Here is a 14,293-nt window from a genome sequence, read left to right as displayed (position 1 = left end):
CTCCTCCCCACTCCAAACACCAAACCCTGTACAACCTCAGAATTTGCTTGAGAGTATTTTAAATTTCACATGGTGCTTATACACGTAAATCCTGGATTTTCCACTTATTAGCTGAGGGCTGTGGCCAAGTTATGTGACTTCTCCTAACCTTGGTTTTCTCTTCTTTAAAATGGCAATAGCTATTATACGTCAGCTCTGAAAGTTGGGGGAATTAGATGTGAAAATCCATATAAAGCACCTACTGTATGTATAGTAAAAGCTCAAACACTGATATGCTGTCAATAAGTTACATGTTGTGAAACTGAACTGAATTGTGAGAGGATGGGCAGGCTTCAGATGGGGGTGCGACCGCGTGCAAAGTGAGCAGGTACAGTTATGGAGGTGGCACTACTATTCCTCCATCTGGAAAGATGGACTGAAAGTCAGCCAGGCCCCAGGAGAGACTTAAAACTCCACAGTGGGCCCATTCTTCCCGCACAGGGGTGTGCAGGAATAAGTGAGGAAGCCTGAAAAGTCACACACGACTTGCTTCCTCCTCTGACTCTGCTGCTGATCAGAAGGGTTCTGAAGTGAGGGCAGTATGAGGACAGTGAGTGCTGGCCCACTGGGGTAGGAAGCTTCTCAGTGGCCCCAACAACTCCCATCTCCTGATATTCATGCCCTCATGTCATCCCCCCTCTGTGTGGGCTGCATCTACTGGCTTGCTTCTAAAGAATAGAATAAGGGCTGGCTGGTTAGCACACAGCCTTGTAACACTAAGGTCACAGGTTCATCACAGGTTCAGATTCCTGTCCCAGCCAGCCACCAAAAAAAAAAAAAAAAAAAAAACAGCAAAAAATAAAGAATAGAATAGGTAGGCAAAACTGATGGGATAGCACATCTAAGATTAGGTTATGAAAGACAATGACCTTTGTCTTGCTCTCTCTCTCTCTCTTTCTCTGACTCTCTCTGATGCTGTGAGCTGCCCTATGGAAAGAGTCACATGAAAAGTAACTGAGGGAGGCCCTCAGTGCAACAGCCTGTGGAGAACTGAATTTTGCCAATAACCTCGTGGGTGAGCTTGGAAGCAGATTCTACACCAGGTTGAGCCTTGAGATGACTGCAGTCCTGGCCAACACCTTGACTGCAGCCTTGTGACAGTTGCTAAAGTAGAGGACCCAGCTAAAACACCCTTGGGTTCCTGACCTGTAGAAACTGTCAGATAATAAATGTTGTTTTAAGCCACTAAGTTTCTGGGTAACTTATTACACGGCAATAGATAACTAATACACCCATCAAATGCAGACTGCCTAGGTTTTATTGACTTTGCTTCATACTAAAGCGTTTGGTTCATCCTGAAGCAGGGAACACAAAAAATTCTGAGTGCTTTTGCCGTTAAGCAGGAAACACTCCCCAGATGGGCCACAGGGAATAAGTTACCAATAATTATTGCCCAACATCCTGGCATTTACCTTCCTTAGGAAGCAAAACAGACCATGTAGGTCCACCATATCCAGTCTTCCTGAATAAGAACTAAGTGGAAAGTCTGAAAATAACCAGATAAACAGGATGGGCAATTAGGTAATTACATAACTGCTCTCATTCAAAGATATGTAATGCATAAAGAAGCAAACAAATAAACATAAAAAAAACACAAAACACCTGCAACTAAAATGGAGTAAATTAACACAAAGTACAAAAGATAGATGAGGAACATTCCTTGGAAGATTTGCACTATGAAACTAAATACTTTGCTCCCTCCTGGGGAAATTAAAGCAAACATGGAGTCTATGAAATTAGAAATTTAAAAGGAGATGAAAAGACAATGGTAATAAGGTGAAACAGCAGCTGGCATAACTAGAGAAAATAAATTAAGGAGAAAGATAGTTATGGAAGTTAAAAGCACCTTTGAAATTCAAAGTATAGAGTTGACATTACTGAAAATGAAGTGGTGATGTTGATGGCAGTCTTGAGAAAAGGTACTTAGAATGAAAGCTAAAGGACAAAAAAGTGAGAAAAAGATTTTAAAACAATATTCAGATATATACTGGAAAACATTGCTAAACTGAAGATTTGAACCTATGGATCAAAACTCACTACATATCAGGCAAAATTAATTAAGAACTATAAACATTAATCTAACCATCTGAAGTTACCAATTTACAAGATTAAACAAAGATGTTTACAGTATCCAGGTATTAAAATAAACTGATTGTTTACAAAAGTGAAAAAAAAAGTCAAGGTGGTTTCAAATTTCTCAGCAACATTAGATGCCAACAATATGAGAAAGATGGGACTCAAGAGTTCTATATCTGATCAAGCTGTTGTTCACCTGTATAGGCAATAGGAAGACATTATCAAAATGCAGATTCCAATTGTGGGGGATTTTGAATACGTTAAAATAATTAAGTTTAAATAACTATATCAATCAGGATTCCATCAGAGAAACAGAACTATTTGCACATGCACACGTGTGCATATGTGTGCACACACGTGTGCGTGCATGTGTGTGTGTTACAGGGGTTTGACTTACACAGTGTGGGAGCTGGTTAGGCAGTCTTCATAAGGCTGTTGTATCCAAATCTGATGCTGGAAATTGAAGCACAGTCAGGAAGGGATGATGGATACAAAGTGGAGAAGAGTAAGAACAGCATGAATCCACAAGCACAAGACCGAGTCCAAGAGGACAGTCCATGGGACACAAATGCATACCAGTTTTTTGAGTCCTTTTCAGAGCACTAAGCACACCCATCTGGTCCAGGAGGCAGAGAAGCTCCACGAGGATCCAAGGGAGGGTGGAGCAGGTGCAGGCCTGGCTGCTAACAAGCTGAGCAGCAGAAAAATGACGACACGCTGAGATAAAAGTGGCTGCTGCTTCCCTTCTGTCCTCCAAATCCCCACAAGAATCTCCCTTGTGGGCAACCCTAATCAAAACATACGGGAAAGATGTCTTAGTCCTTTTTATGCTGCTATAGCAGAATGCTCGGGACTGGGTAATTTATAAAGGATAGAAATTTATTTCTTTACAGCGCTGGAGGCTGGGAAGTCCACGATCAGGGGGCCCACATCTGGTGAGGGCCTTCTTGCTACATTGTTGCATGGTGGAAGGTGGAAGAGCAAGAGAGCAGCACAGGAGAGAGCAGGGAAGAGGGCCAAATTCATCCTTTTACCAAAAATCCACTTCTGCGATAACCAGCTCACTCCCACAATAACAGCATTAGAGCTCTCACAACCTAATCACCTCTTAAAGGTTCCACCTCTCAACACTGTTGCATTAGGGATTAACATTCCAACACATGAATGTTGGGGCACACATTCAAACCACAGCAAAAGGAGCAAAAGGTAATTCTGGAAAGAGTAATTTAGTCTGGCCAAATTGAAACATTACAAAGATATTATAGTCCACCCCTTGTCAACTTGGCATCCATACATGTTGCCCTAAACCATACTTAATCTCCAACTAAAGACAATAACAAAGTCATAACATTCCTCCTATGACCAAAACCACTAACCTTTTCCCCAGAAGAGCATCAGAGTCCTTTTTTATCTTTGGATAATGTTCATGCTTTTCATAGCTGATTCACACTCCCTCCTTGATATCTTATAGCATAAATACTTACATATAAAGTTATGTATTATTAGCACATCTGAGATGACAAAGGGATGAGAGGGGAGGTGAAAACAAAAATATTTGGTTCATATTTACTAAAATAGTTTCACATCAAAATATGCAAGAACTACTCATAACTATCACAGTCCTCGTTTCTATGACAGGTCACAAGGTCACAGCTAGTATTTATAACTACTGTTGTCCACTACCTATTCCATATTTCTTTTACCCTCACTTAGTGCTTGGTCATAGTTCCCTGCCTGATGAAATGACCCAGACCTTTTGTGAAAGGTCTGGGTCATTAGCAGTCTAAATTGGATTTTAATAGTTTTCCATTGAAATTGATCAGAGGGGTGCCCCCCAAGGATCTCCTGCAATCCTTCACCTTACCCCCATTGTGTAGTAGCAGTCCAATTTCCCCTTGATAGTCAGGACCTCAGCCACTAGTCTGCCTGTTGATGCACTGCCCAAAGAGGCCAGATGGCAGCTTCAAGTTCCAGTTCAGCAGAATCTTTGCTGTGTCTCCTGGTAAAAACATTTCTTCCTTTGTAACTAAGACCTTTAGACCAGCAGTGCCTAAAGTTGCAGGGATGGGAAGCAAAATTTTTACTACTGGATCAGTAGGATTAATAGTGAGAGGAGTCACTTTCATTTTTACCCCTTGATTCCTGGACTCATAAATCCTGGGTTCAGGAGAAAGATGGACATTGATTTAGAGCATCTATCACATACCAGAAGACAATGCCCCGGCCCCACAAGGTATCACCACCTAGCTGAGACAGTAACTAAATTTTCAAAAGGCCATTCAACCATCTGTCAAAGCAGTTGCTTCAAGATGATGGGGAACATGGTGAGACCAGTGGATTCCATATGTATAAATGCACTGCTGCATTTCATTTGCTGTGAATACCATGGCCATGGATAAGGCATTCTGTAGGTCCACAGGAGGTGGTTTTGGCAGAAGCATGCGGGCAGGGAAGGCAAACCTATGTCCAGAGCAGGTGTTAACACCAGTAAGAACAAAGTGCTGCCTCTTCCATAATGAAAGTGGTCCGATGCAATCAACCTAACACCAGGTAGCTGGCTGATCCCTTCGGGCAATGGTGTCACATTAGGGGCTCAGTCTTGTCTCTTCTGCTGGCAGATTGAGCACACACATCAGTGGTATAGCCAGGTCAGCCTTGGTGAATACAGTCCATGTTGCTGAGCCCATGCATAACCTCTATTCCTGTCACTATGGCCACTGTGTTCATGATTCCACAGGAGAGGCTGGAGAAGGAGGCTGTCTGATGTCTGTGGGATTGCTCATCCTACCCACCTGATTATTAAAATCTTCCTTTACCCTTTGGTGAGCATTCACATAGAACACAAGTATCTTCATACTCCACCATTCAGAGGTCTAGCTTCATACCTCTTCCTCAGACCTCCTGGTCATCAATTTTCCAATCATGCCTCTTCCAAGTCCCTGACGACTCAACCAAACCATGATTTGGTGCAGACCCATTCTTCTGTCTATCTCTTTCCAGGCAAAATGACCAACCAGGTGCACCGCTCTGTATTGCTCATGGGGAGGATTTCCCTTCACCACCGCCTTCCAGGGCTGTCCAGAGTGGGGCTGTGTGCTGTAGCTATGCATTTTCAGGTGATGCATGCTTGTTGTGCAGAACTGTCTGCAAACCAACCCTGAGAGCTGTCTTCCTTGGTCAACTGATCGTAGGGAATTCCCATGAAGGCATGGGTGTGGCTTCAGAATGTAATGTAGCAGGAATGGGGGCCGCGGGCAAGGCTAGGAATTGATTATAGGATCTTAGAGCAAGAGAAAATTAACCTCATCAGGCAGGGACGGGAAGGCTGCTTCTAGTGACCACAAAGGTTTGAGGTCCTAGCTTCAGTGGAATCTCGTCCTTTGACCCATTGTAATGTTGAGAATCATACAGCTTCCCAACCAACGCACTCACTTCCTGCAGAAGAGACCCTGTGAGGCTGGGAAATTTTTTTTTTTAAAGATGATGGGTAAGAGGATCTTAAGCCTTGATTTGGTGTTGTCAGCACCACGCTCACCCAGTGAGCTAATGGGCCATCCCTATATAGGGATCTGAACCCATGGCCTTTGTGTTATTAGCACCACACTCTCCCAAGTGAGCCACAGGCTGGCCCGAGGCTGGGAATTTAATTTACATTGTAATACAATGCTTTGTTTGATGATTTGCCGGAGAGACTCACAAGATACAATAGCAGGTTTTACTTACAGCTAAAAATTTTTATAACAAAGCATATACAGCAAAAGCAGCAGAAAACAAGATATGCATTGGTGGAGTGCAGGGGGATCCAGCAAAGACTTCTAATGCTCTTCCCGTCCAAGGGCACACTGGAGAGCTCACTCTCTAACAGCAAACCACAGGGATGTGTAGAGTCTCTGTCCAGGACGCCTGTTTTAGTCTCAACGTGTGAAGGGGCTGGGCATGTAGGCCTAGCCTGCTATGAACTCTTTCCTCACATTCTGCAGGAATAGACTTTGGGTTTGGTTTCCAAAATCTCAACCCTGCAACTACAGGTGGTGGTGTTTCTTTCAGGACAGTTCTAGAAGCTATCAGTTCCCTTATGTAAACTTTAAGCTGTGAATTAAAAGTCCTGTACTAGTCATTTTAATTTAATTTTATTTATTTATTTATTTATTTATTTATTTATTATTTATTTATTTATTTATTTATTTATTATTTATTTAATTTTTATTTTGTCGATATACATTGTGGCTGATTATTGCTCCCCATCACCAAAACCTCCCTCCCTTTTCCCTCCCCCCCTCCCCCCCAACAATGTCCTTTCTGTTTGCTTGTCGTATCAACTTCAAATAATTGTGGTTGTTATATCTTCTTCCCCCCCCCCAGTTTTGTGTGTGTGTGTGTGTGTGTGTGTGTGTGTGTGAATTTATATATTAATTTTTAGCTCCCACCAATAAGTGAGAACATGTGGTATTTCTCTTTCTGTGCCTGACTTGTTTCACTTAATATAATTCTCTCGAGGTCCATCCATGTTGTTGCAAATGGCAGTATTTCATTCGTTTTTATAGCTGAGTAGTATTCCATTGTGTAGATGTACCACATTTTCCTTATCCACTCATCTGATGATGGACATTTGGGCTGGTTCCAACTCTTGGCTATTGTAAAGAGTGCTGCGATGAACATTGGGGAACAGGTATACCTTCGACTTGATGATTTCCATTCCTCTGGGTATATTCCAAACAGTGGGATAGCTGGGTCGTATGGTAGATCTATCTGCAATTGTTTGAGGAACCTCCATACCATTTTCCATAGAGGCTGCACCATTTTGCAGTCCCACCAACAATGTATGAGAGTTCCCTTTTCTCCACAGCCTTGCCAGCATTTATCGTTCATAGTCTTTAGTCATTTTAATTTTAAAGAAACATGACAATCCTTTGACTAAACAACTATACATTTACCAATTTATTTTAAGGAAATGGTAAGGATATGAATACAAATATCACTATCAGGATGAATCACCATAGCACTGTTAAATAATAGTGACGAACTGGAAATTACTTGTGAGAAACAATTGGGAATTTGTTAAATAAATTATGGTACAACCATAAAATAGAATTCTCAGCAGCCATTAAAAATGTTATAGAAGAACATTTATTGACATGATATGGTATTTAGGACATATTGATATGTAAACAAAATAGACAGTAGAATAACATACAGGAATGATTCCATTTTTTGTAAAAAATATATATGTATATATAGCAAAAAAAGATCTGCAAGGATATATACTAAATTGGTAACAGTGCTTATCTCTGGGAAGGGAGTATATGGGAAGGGAGTTTATTTTGTTCTTTATTTACCTGTATTTCTTGCTTTTTCTATAAATTGCATCATTTGCTTTTGCAATAAGAAAAAGTTAATACAATCCTTTGTTTTGATTAAAACAGATCCATTTTTAAAAACTTAGACTTTTTTAAGAAGCAGAAATGAATTTTAAGTTGCCACAGAGGCAATGATTTTATCCTCTAAGGAAGCTGGTTGGAACCTTCGTAATTACAGCCCAAGTTAGATTCAGGGAAGAAATTTCTTCCAGCAGCTTCAGAGTCCTCGGCTTGGCTCCTGTGCCTGAGGCCAAGCTCAGTCATCTCCAGCCCAGTCCATCCTATTCTTGTTGAGTCACCAATCTCAGCATCTTCAGAGCCATGTCCCCTTGGTCAGAAGGAACCTAGAACCAATCAGCATCCGAGTTAGTGCTCCTGGTGCTATTCCTGGGGCTGCGATCAGGAGTGACATCCTAAAACCTAGCTCCCAGAAAAGCCAGCTCTGTGACAGCAACCTGTGAGCACAGCCGCACTTGGGTGCATCCCACAAAGAAAGGGTCCCTTCTGGAAATGTCTCTTGCACTGGACAAAAGCTCTTCTGGACCCCAACCGTGTTGGGTGACAGGTGCCTGGAGAAGTCAGCATGTAGGAAAGAACCATCTACTCTGGGAGGGGGGCTGATCTGTTGAATTCTTTATAAGGGCTATGCTTATGTCACTGGGACCTAGCCTGATCATGGAAAAAGGATGATTGTAAACATTTTAAAGGATTCACTGTGTAGGAGGGATCCCAGATTGGGAATGGAGTGAAGAAGGAGCTGAGAGGTAAGCTAACAGGAGAGCTGCGAACAAACACAAACCAACCAAGCCCTTTGTTTTGATGGCATCCGAATTTTGCACTGTTATTCAATTTTCTTTTGTTCTCCCTCAGATTTTTAGAATCAATCCTTTAAAAACAAATCTCCTCCCACATACCATCAAAATGGGCAAGGGCGGAAGCTTCAGTTTCTCCTCTTCATAGAAAGGGGTAGAGTAGATGGTCTCCCAGTTCTTTAAGTCTCTGGCTCCATAATTCCCTATGGCACACCCCATCTTTGACTCTCCTGCCAAGCAGGAGTCCCTAGGAGGCACAGGCACAGGGGGCATTCTAAAATGACATTAATCAACTAAAGAGGAAGTGGTCTGGGGATGACTTAATAACAGTCTCCGAGTGGTATTTTAAGGACGTCTCCAACTGATCTCTTGCTCAATGTGACAAACCAAGAGAAAAAGGCCTATACTCCAGCACGCTAGTGTGTGGCCAGCTCATCCTAGCCTCTCCTACCAGCCTGGGAAGGGACCTCTCTCTAGCTCAGTAACAGTGGTTTTTGTTTGTTTTTTTTTATTTTGGGGTGGCTGGTCGGTACGGGAATCTGAACCCTTGACCTTGGTGTTATCAATACCACGCTCTAACCAACTTGAGCAAACCGGCCAGCCTGAGTAACAATGTTTTGCACGAGGACTTCCTACTAGAGTTTCCCCAGTCAACACTGAAGGCACTCAGACACTCAGTGCCATCAACAGTGCCCTCTTCACCCTGTCCCCACTGCCTTCCTTCTGCATCCTTAAAGGAAGTAGCTGTCTCCTCTCCCTCTCTGCCCATTCACTTTCTCTGACTCTGGTTTCTGATCTTGCCATTTCACCAAAAATGTTCACCATAATTACTAAAGATACCAGTGTCACCAAATCATTGCTTCCATCTCAGTCCTTCCTCTGAGTTCTCAGCAGCACTTAACAGGGCTGGTCCCCCACTGCTGTGGGGATGTGATGTGTCCCCGGTCTCCCTCCTACTTCTCTCGCTGCTTCTTTCTTAGCCTCATCTGTGGGATCCTCTCTTGCCTCCTGCCTCTTTTATGTACTGGTGTATACTTTTCTATATCTGACTGTCAAACCTCTCTCTCCAAGACAAGTGTTTGTCTTGACTCCAGATTCACACGTATCGGTTCATACACTCAATTGTTTTATGCGCACCCCACCTGGCTACTCTCCAGGCGGTTCACACTCAACTCATGCAAACTGCCTCCGCATCCCAAACCATGGCGCTGGAGCAGGAGCCAGAAAGCCACCCTTCATTTCCTCTCCACCCCAAATGATGACCAAGTCCTGCCAATTCTCCCTTCTTACACTTTATCAAATTCATCCACTTTTCTCCCTCCTGGATTACCATAACAGCCTCATTGATTGGTTCTCTGCCCCAGTCTTGCCCCACGCCCTCTGCTGCTAGAATATGATTTCTTAGACAAATCTGAAAATTTCACTTTTTTGCTTAAAATCCTTCTGTGGCACCATGCTGTCTGAACTTCTCAGCATGATGTGCAAAGTCACCTTTCACCAGCCTCACCTCTTCCCAGCGTCTCATTGGAGGCCTCACTATGTGAAGGCTTCTCTAGACCTCATACGCCTTCTCTACTTAACTCCTACTCATTCTGTAGGGCCCAGGCTCCTAGCCCCCCAAGCTGGAGCTGGCACCCTTCCCCAGACCATCTCAGCCTTGCTTGCTCTGTGTAATAGGAATCTACCTGCCTGTCTGCCCCTTCATCTTTCTGCCCCCAGCTCCTAGCACTGCACAGTGTGCAGCACTCAGGAGACACTCAAATGTTTGCTCAATGAATAAATGAACAAAAGAGAAACTTTGGTTTCTCTTAAAGCCTGCAGGATCTTCATTTCTGGGATGTCTTAAGGAGATACTAAGGATCAGAGAGATTAAGAATAAGTCATCCAAACTGTCTGGTTATCTTGGTTAGTTAGAGCACAGTGCTGATAACACCAAGGTCTGGCATTCGATCCTTGTACTGGCCAGTAGAAGAAAAACAAACAAAAACAAAAATAAATCAACAACAATAGAAGAGACAGGCAATATTAGAATATGTAACTTGAAACAAGAAAATGTCAAGAATTGGGGGGGACGGTGCACTCACTGGCTGAGCACCGGTCACAAAAAAGACAAAAAAAAAAAAAAGAATTGGGGGGGAAATGACATCAAAGCATAGAGTTGGTTTTGGTTTCTTCTTTTTTCTTAGCAATCAAAGTTAAGTTTTTATTAGTTTAAAATAATCTGTCATAACTGTAACATGTTTTTTTGTAAGCCTCATCATAACCATAACACAAAATCCTATAACAGACATACTAAGAATAAACATCAAGAAATCAAAATATACTACTAGAGAAAACACTTAATCACGAAGAAAGAAAGACCAGAAAAAAGGATCTACAAATCAACCAGAAAACAAGTAACAAAATGGCAGTAACAAGTCCCTATGTATCAATTATAACTTTAAATATCAATGGATTAAATTCCCCAATCAAAAGACACAGTGGCTGAATGGATTATAAAACAAGAACTGACACATGGAGGTTCTAAAAGGGCTGCGTGGCCAGGGAGGCCATGGAAGCTCTGCACCCCTTCTCCCATACTTGGCCCTATGTGTCTCTTCATCTGTATCCATTGCAGCATCCTTAATTATAAATGGGTAAATGTGAGGAGAGTGGACTGGAAAGAATGTTATTTGCTCGGGAGTATACAACTAGCATATGTCCAGAACCCAGAATCAGATATTCTATCTTCTCAAAGATTAAATAAACCAGTAGTTGTTTTACACCTATACCATAACTAAATGATTAGGAAGTAATTGGTATCAAGAAATAAAGAAGGTCGCTGGCTCTCCTGGCTTCTGGCAGCATCTCCAAACCATCACAGAATAAGTTGTTGTTCTTGGCTGCCTATGTATGGACGTGGTCTGTATTAACTGATTCCTGATCAAAATGAGTCTATGTCAGGAGGTGAAGGAGGTAAAGCCACAAGAGAGGTGCTCTGAAGTGACCATACTTACAGAAAGCTCTGGCTTCTTTTGGCTGATCAGAGATCAGCATGCATTTCTAGGTACCCAGATATATCTATTGGACTCATCTTTTGGAGCAAGAGCCATTGGTTTGTGTAAATAATAACTGTAAGCAAACCCATGAGTTCTAAAATGGCCTCTATCAGGGTGGAAGGAAAAGTATCAAACACTGATACTGGAAGTATATATTGGTACAGTCACTTGGGGGGGCAGAGGCAATTTGGCAGTATCTATTAAAATTTAAAATGGTCACCTATGGCTCAGCAATTCTACTTCTTGGGACCTACCCTAGAGAAATACTCCCACATGTGCACAAGAAGTCATGCAAGAATAAGCACTGAAGGAGCTTTTAATAGTGAAAAACAGAAAACAACCAAACTACCCATTGTGATGAACTGAATAATGATGACCTCTAAAATGTCCATGTCCTAATCCCCCAAATCTGTGAATGTGACCTCAGAGGGCAAAAGGGACTTTGCAGAAATGATTAAGTTAAGGACCTTGAGATGGTGAGATTACCGTGTATTATCTGGGAGGGCCCTAAATGTAATCACAAGGGTCCTTATGAAAGGGATGCAGGAGGAGTCAGTCAGAGGAGAGACAGTGAGGTGATAACAAATCAGAGACTAGAGTGACACACTCTGAAGATAAAGGAAAGGGCCGCAAGCCAAGGAATACAGGTGGCCACTAGAAGCTATGAAAAAGGTAAGAGAATAAATTCTCCCCTGGGGCCTGCAGAAGAAACCAGACCAACACTTAACTTTTAGTCCAATGAGACACATTTTTTTTTTTTTTTTTTGTCTTTTTCGTGACCGGCACTTAGACAGTGAGTGCACCAGCCATTCCTATGTAGGATCTGAACCCGTGGCGGGAGCGTCGCCGTGCTCCCAGCGCCGCACTCTCCCGAGTGCGCCACGGGCTCGGCCCAGACACATTTTGAATTTCTGACCTCCAGAAATATAAGAGAATAAATTTGTGTTGTTAAACAACAAAAAAAGAATAAAAAACAAGAACCAACAGTATGCTGCCTATGAAAAACTCCCTTCACCTACGAGGACAAACATTAACTCAAAGTAAAGGGATGGAAAAAGATATTTCATGAAAATGGAAATCAGAAAAGAACAGGAGTAGCTATACTTATACCAGATAAAACAGATTTCAAGTCAGGGAAAGTAAAAAAAAGATAAGGAATTATTATATAATGATAAAGAGGTCCCTTCAACAAGAGGATACAACAACTCTACATATATATGCACCCAACATTGGAGCATCCGCATATATAGAGCAAATACTAGTAGATCTAATGGGAGACATAGACTCTGACACAATAGTAGTTGGAGACCTTAATACCCCACTTTCAGAAACGAACAGATCATCCAGACAGAAAATTAACCAAGAAACATCAGAATTAATCTCCACTCTAGACCTAATGGATACTTTTAGAACATTTCATCCATCAGCTACAGAATACACATTTTCTCAGCAGCACATGGAACATTCTCTAGAACAGGTCACATGTTAGGTCATAAAACAAGTCACAACAAATTTTTAAAAACTGAAATCATACCAACTATTTTGTCTAACCACAAGGGAATAAAACTAGAAATCGATAATAGAAAGATCACTGGAAACTGTACAAAAACACGGAAATTAAACAACATGATCCTAAACAAATGGGTCAAAGAAATCAAAAAGGAAATTTAAAACTTCCAGGAGACAAATGAAAATGAAAACACAACATACCAGAACCTATGGGATATAGCAAAAGCAGTTGTAAGAGGGAAATTTTTAGCAATAAATGCATACATCCAAAAAGAAGAAAGACTTAAACAACCTAATGTTACAACTCAAGGAACTAGAAAAATAAGAACAAAACAAACCCCAAATCAGTAGGAGAGAAATAACAAAGATCAGAGCATAAACATATAAATTAGAGGTTAAAAAAACAATACAAAAGATTGATGAAATACAGGGTAGGTTTTTCAAAAAGTTAAACTAGCTAGACTAACGAAGAAAAGGGAGACTCAAATAAATAAAATCAGAAATGAAAAAGGAGACACTACAACTGATTCCACAGAAATACAAAGGCTCATAAGATACTGTTATGAACAACTACATGCTAGCAAACTTGGAAACCTAAAAGAAATGAATAAATTGCTGGACACATAAGACTTACCAAGATTGAATCTTGAAGAATTAGAAAACCTAAACAGACCAATGAGTAAAGAGACTGAAGTAAAAAATATCTCCCAACAAAGAAAAACCCAAGACCAGACAGTTTTGCTGCTGAATTATACCAAACATTTAAAGAAGAATTAATCCCCATGCTGCCCAGCTGCCTAAACAAGAAAACAAATAGAATTTTTTTTAAAAAAAGAAGACTAATACCAATTCTTCTCAAACTCTTCTGAAAAATTCAAGAGCAAGGGATACTTCCAAACGCATTCTACAAGGCCTGCATTACCCTCAAATCAAAACCAGAAAAAGACACAACAAAAAAAGAAAACTAAAGAACAATATCCCCAACGAACATAGATGTGAAAATCCTCAACAAAATACTAGCAAGCCAAATCCAACAAAACATTAAAAAGATCATTCGCCATAATCCAGTGGGATTCATCCCAGGGACGCAAGGATGGTTCAACATACAGAAATCAATAAATATGACATATCATATCATCAGATGAAAGAAAAAACATATCATATCAATAGATGCAGAAAAAGCATTTGATAAAACCCAACACTGATTCATAACAAAAACACTCAACATATTAGGTATAGAAGGAATGTACCTCAACACAATAAAGGTCATATACAACAAACTCACAGCTAATATCATACTGAATGGACAAAAATTGAAGGCCTTTCCTCTAAGATCTGGAAGAAGACAAGGATGTCCACTTTCCCCAATCTTTTTCAGCATAGTACTGGAAGTTCTAGCCAGTGCAATAAAGCAAGAGAAAGCAATAAAGGGCATCCAAATTGGAAAGGAGGAAGTCAAACC

The 14,293-nt window shown here is 41.2% G+C and overlaps 1 protein-coding gene across 1 annotated transcript in view; it reads right to left on the bottom strand.

The window, feature by feature from the left end:
- Positions 1–7,255: 7,255 nt before the first annotated feature.
- SCPEP1 (serine carboxypeptidase 1) overlaps positions 7,256–14,293 on the bottom strand; it is a 32,917-nt gene continuing 25,879 nt past the window's right edge. The window contains exon 13 of the mRNA XM_063112070.1: positions 7,256–7,816. Coding sequence (XP_062968140.1) covers positions 7,754–7,816 — 63 coding nt within the window. The 3' untranslated portion in view covers positions 7,256–7,753. The remainder of the gene's footprint in view (positions 7,817–14,293) is intronic.

Source organism: Cynocephalus volans, chromosome 10, assembly GCF_027409185.1.
Source record: "Cynocephalus volans isolate mCynVol1 chromosome 10, mCynVol1.pri, whole genome shotgun sequence".
Classification (NCBI taxonomy): Eukaryota; Metazoa; Chordata; class Mammalia; order Dermoptera; family Cynocephalidae; genus Cynocephalus; species Cynocephalus volans.
This window is presented reverse-complemented; position numbering and strand designations above follow the sequence as displayed.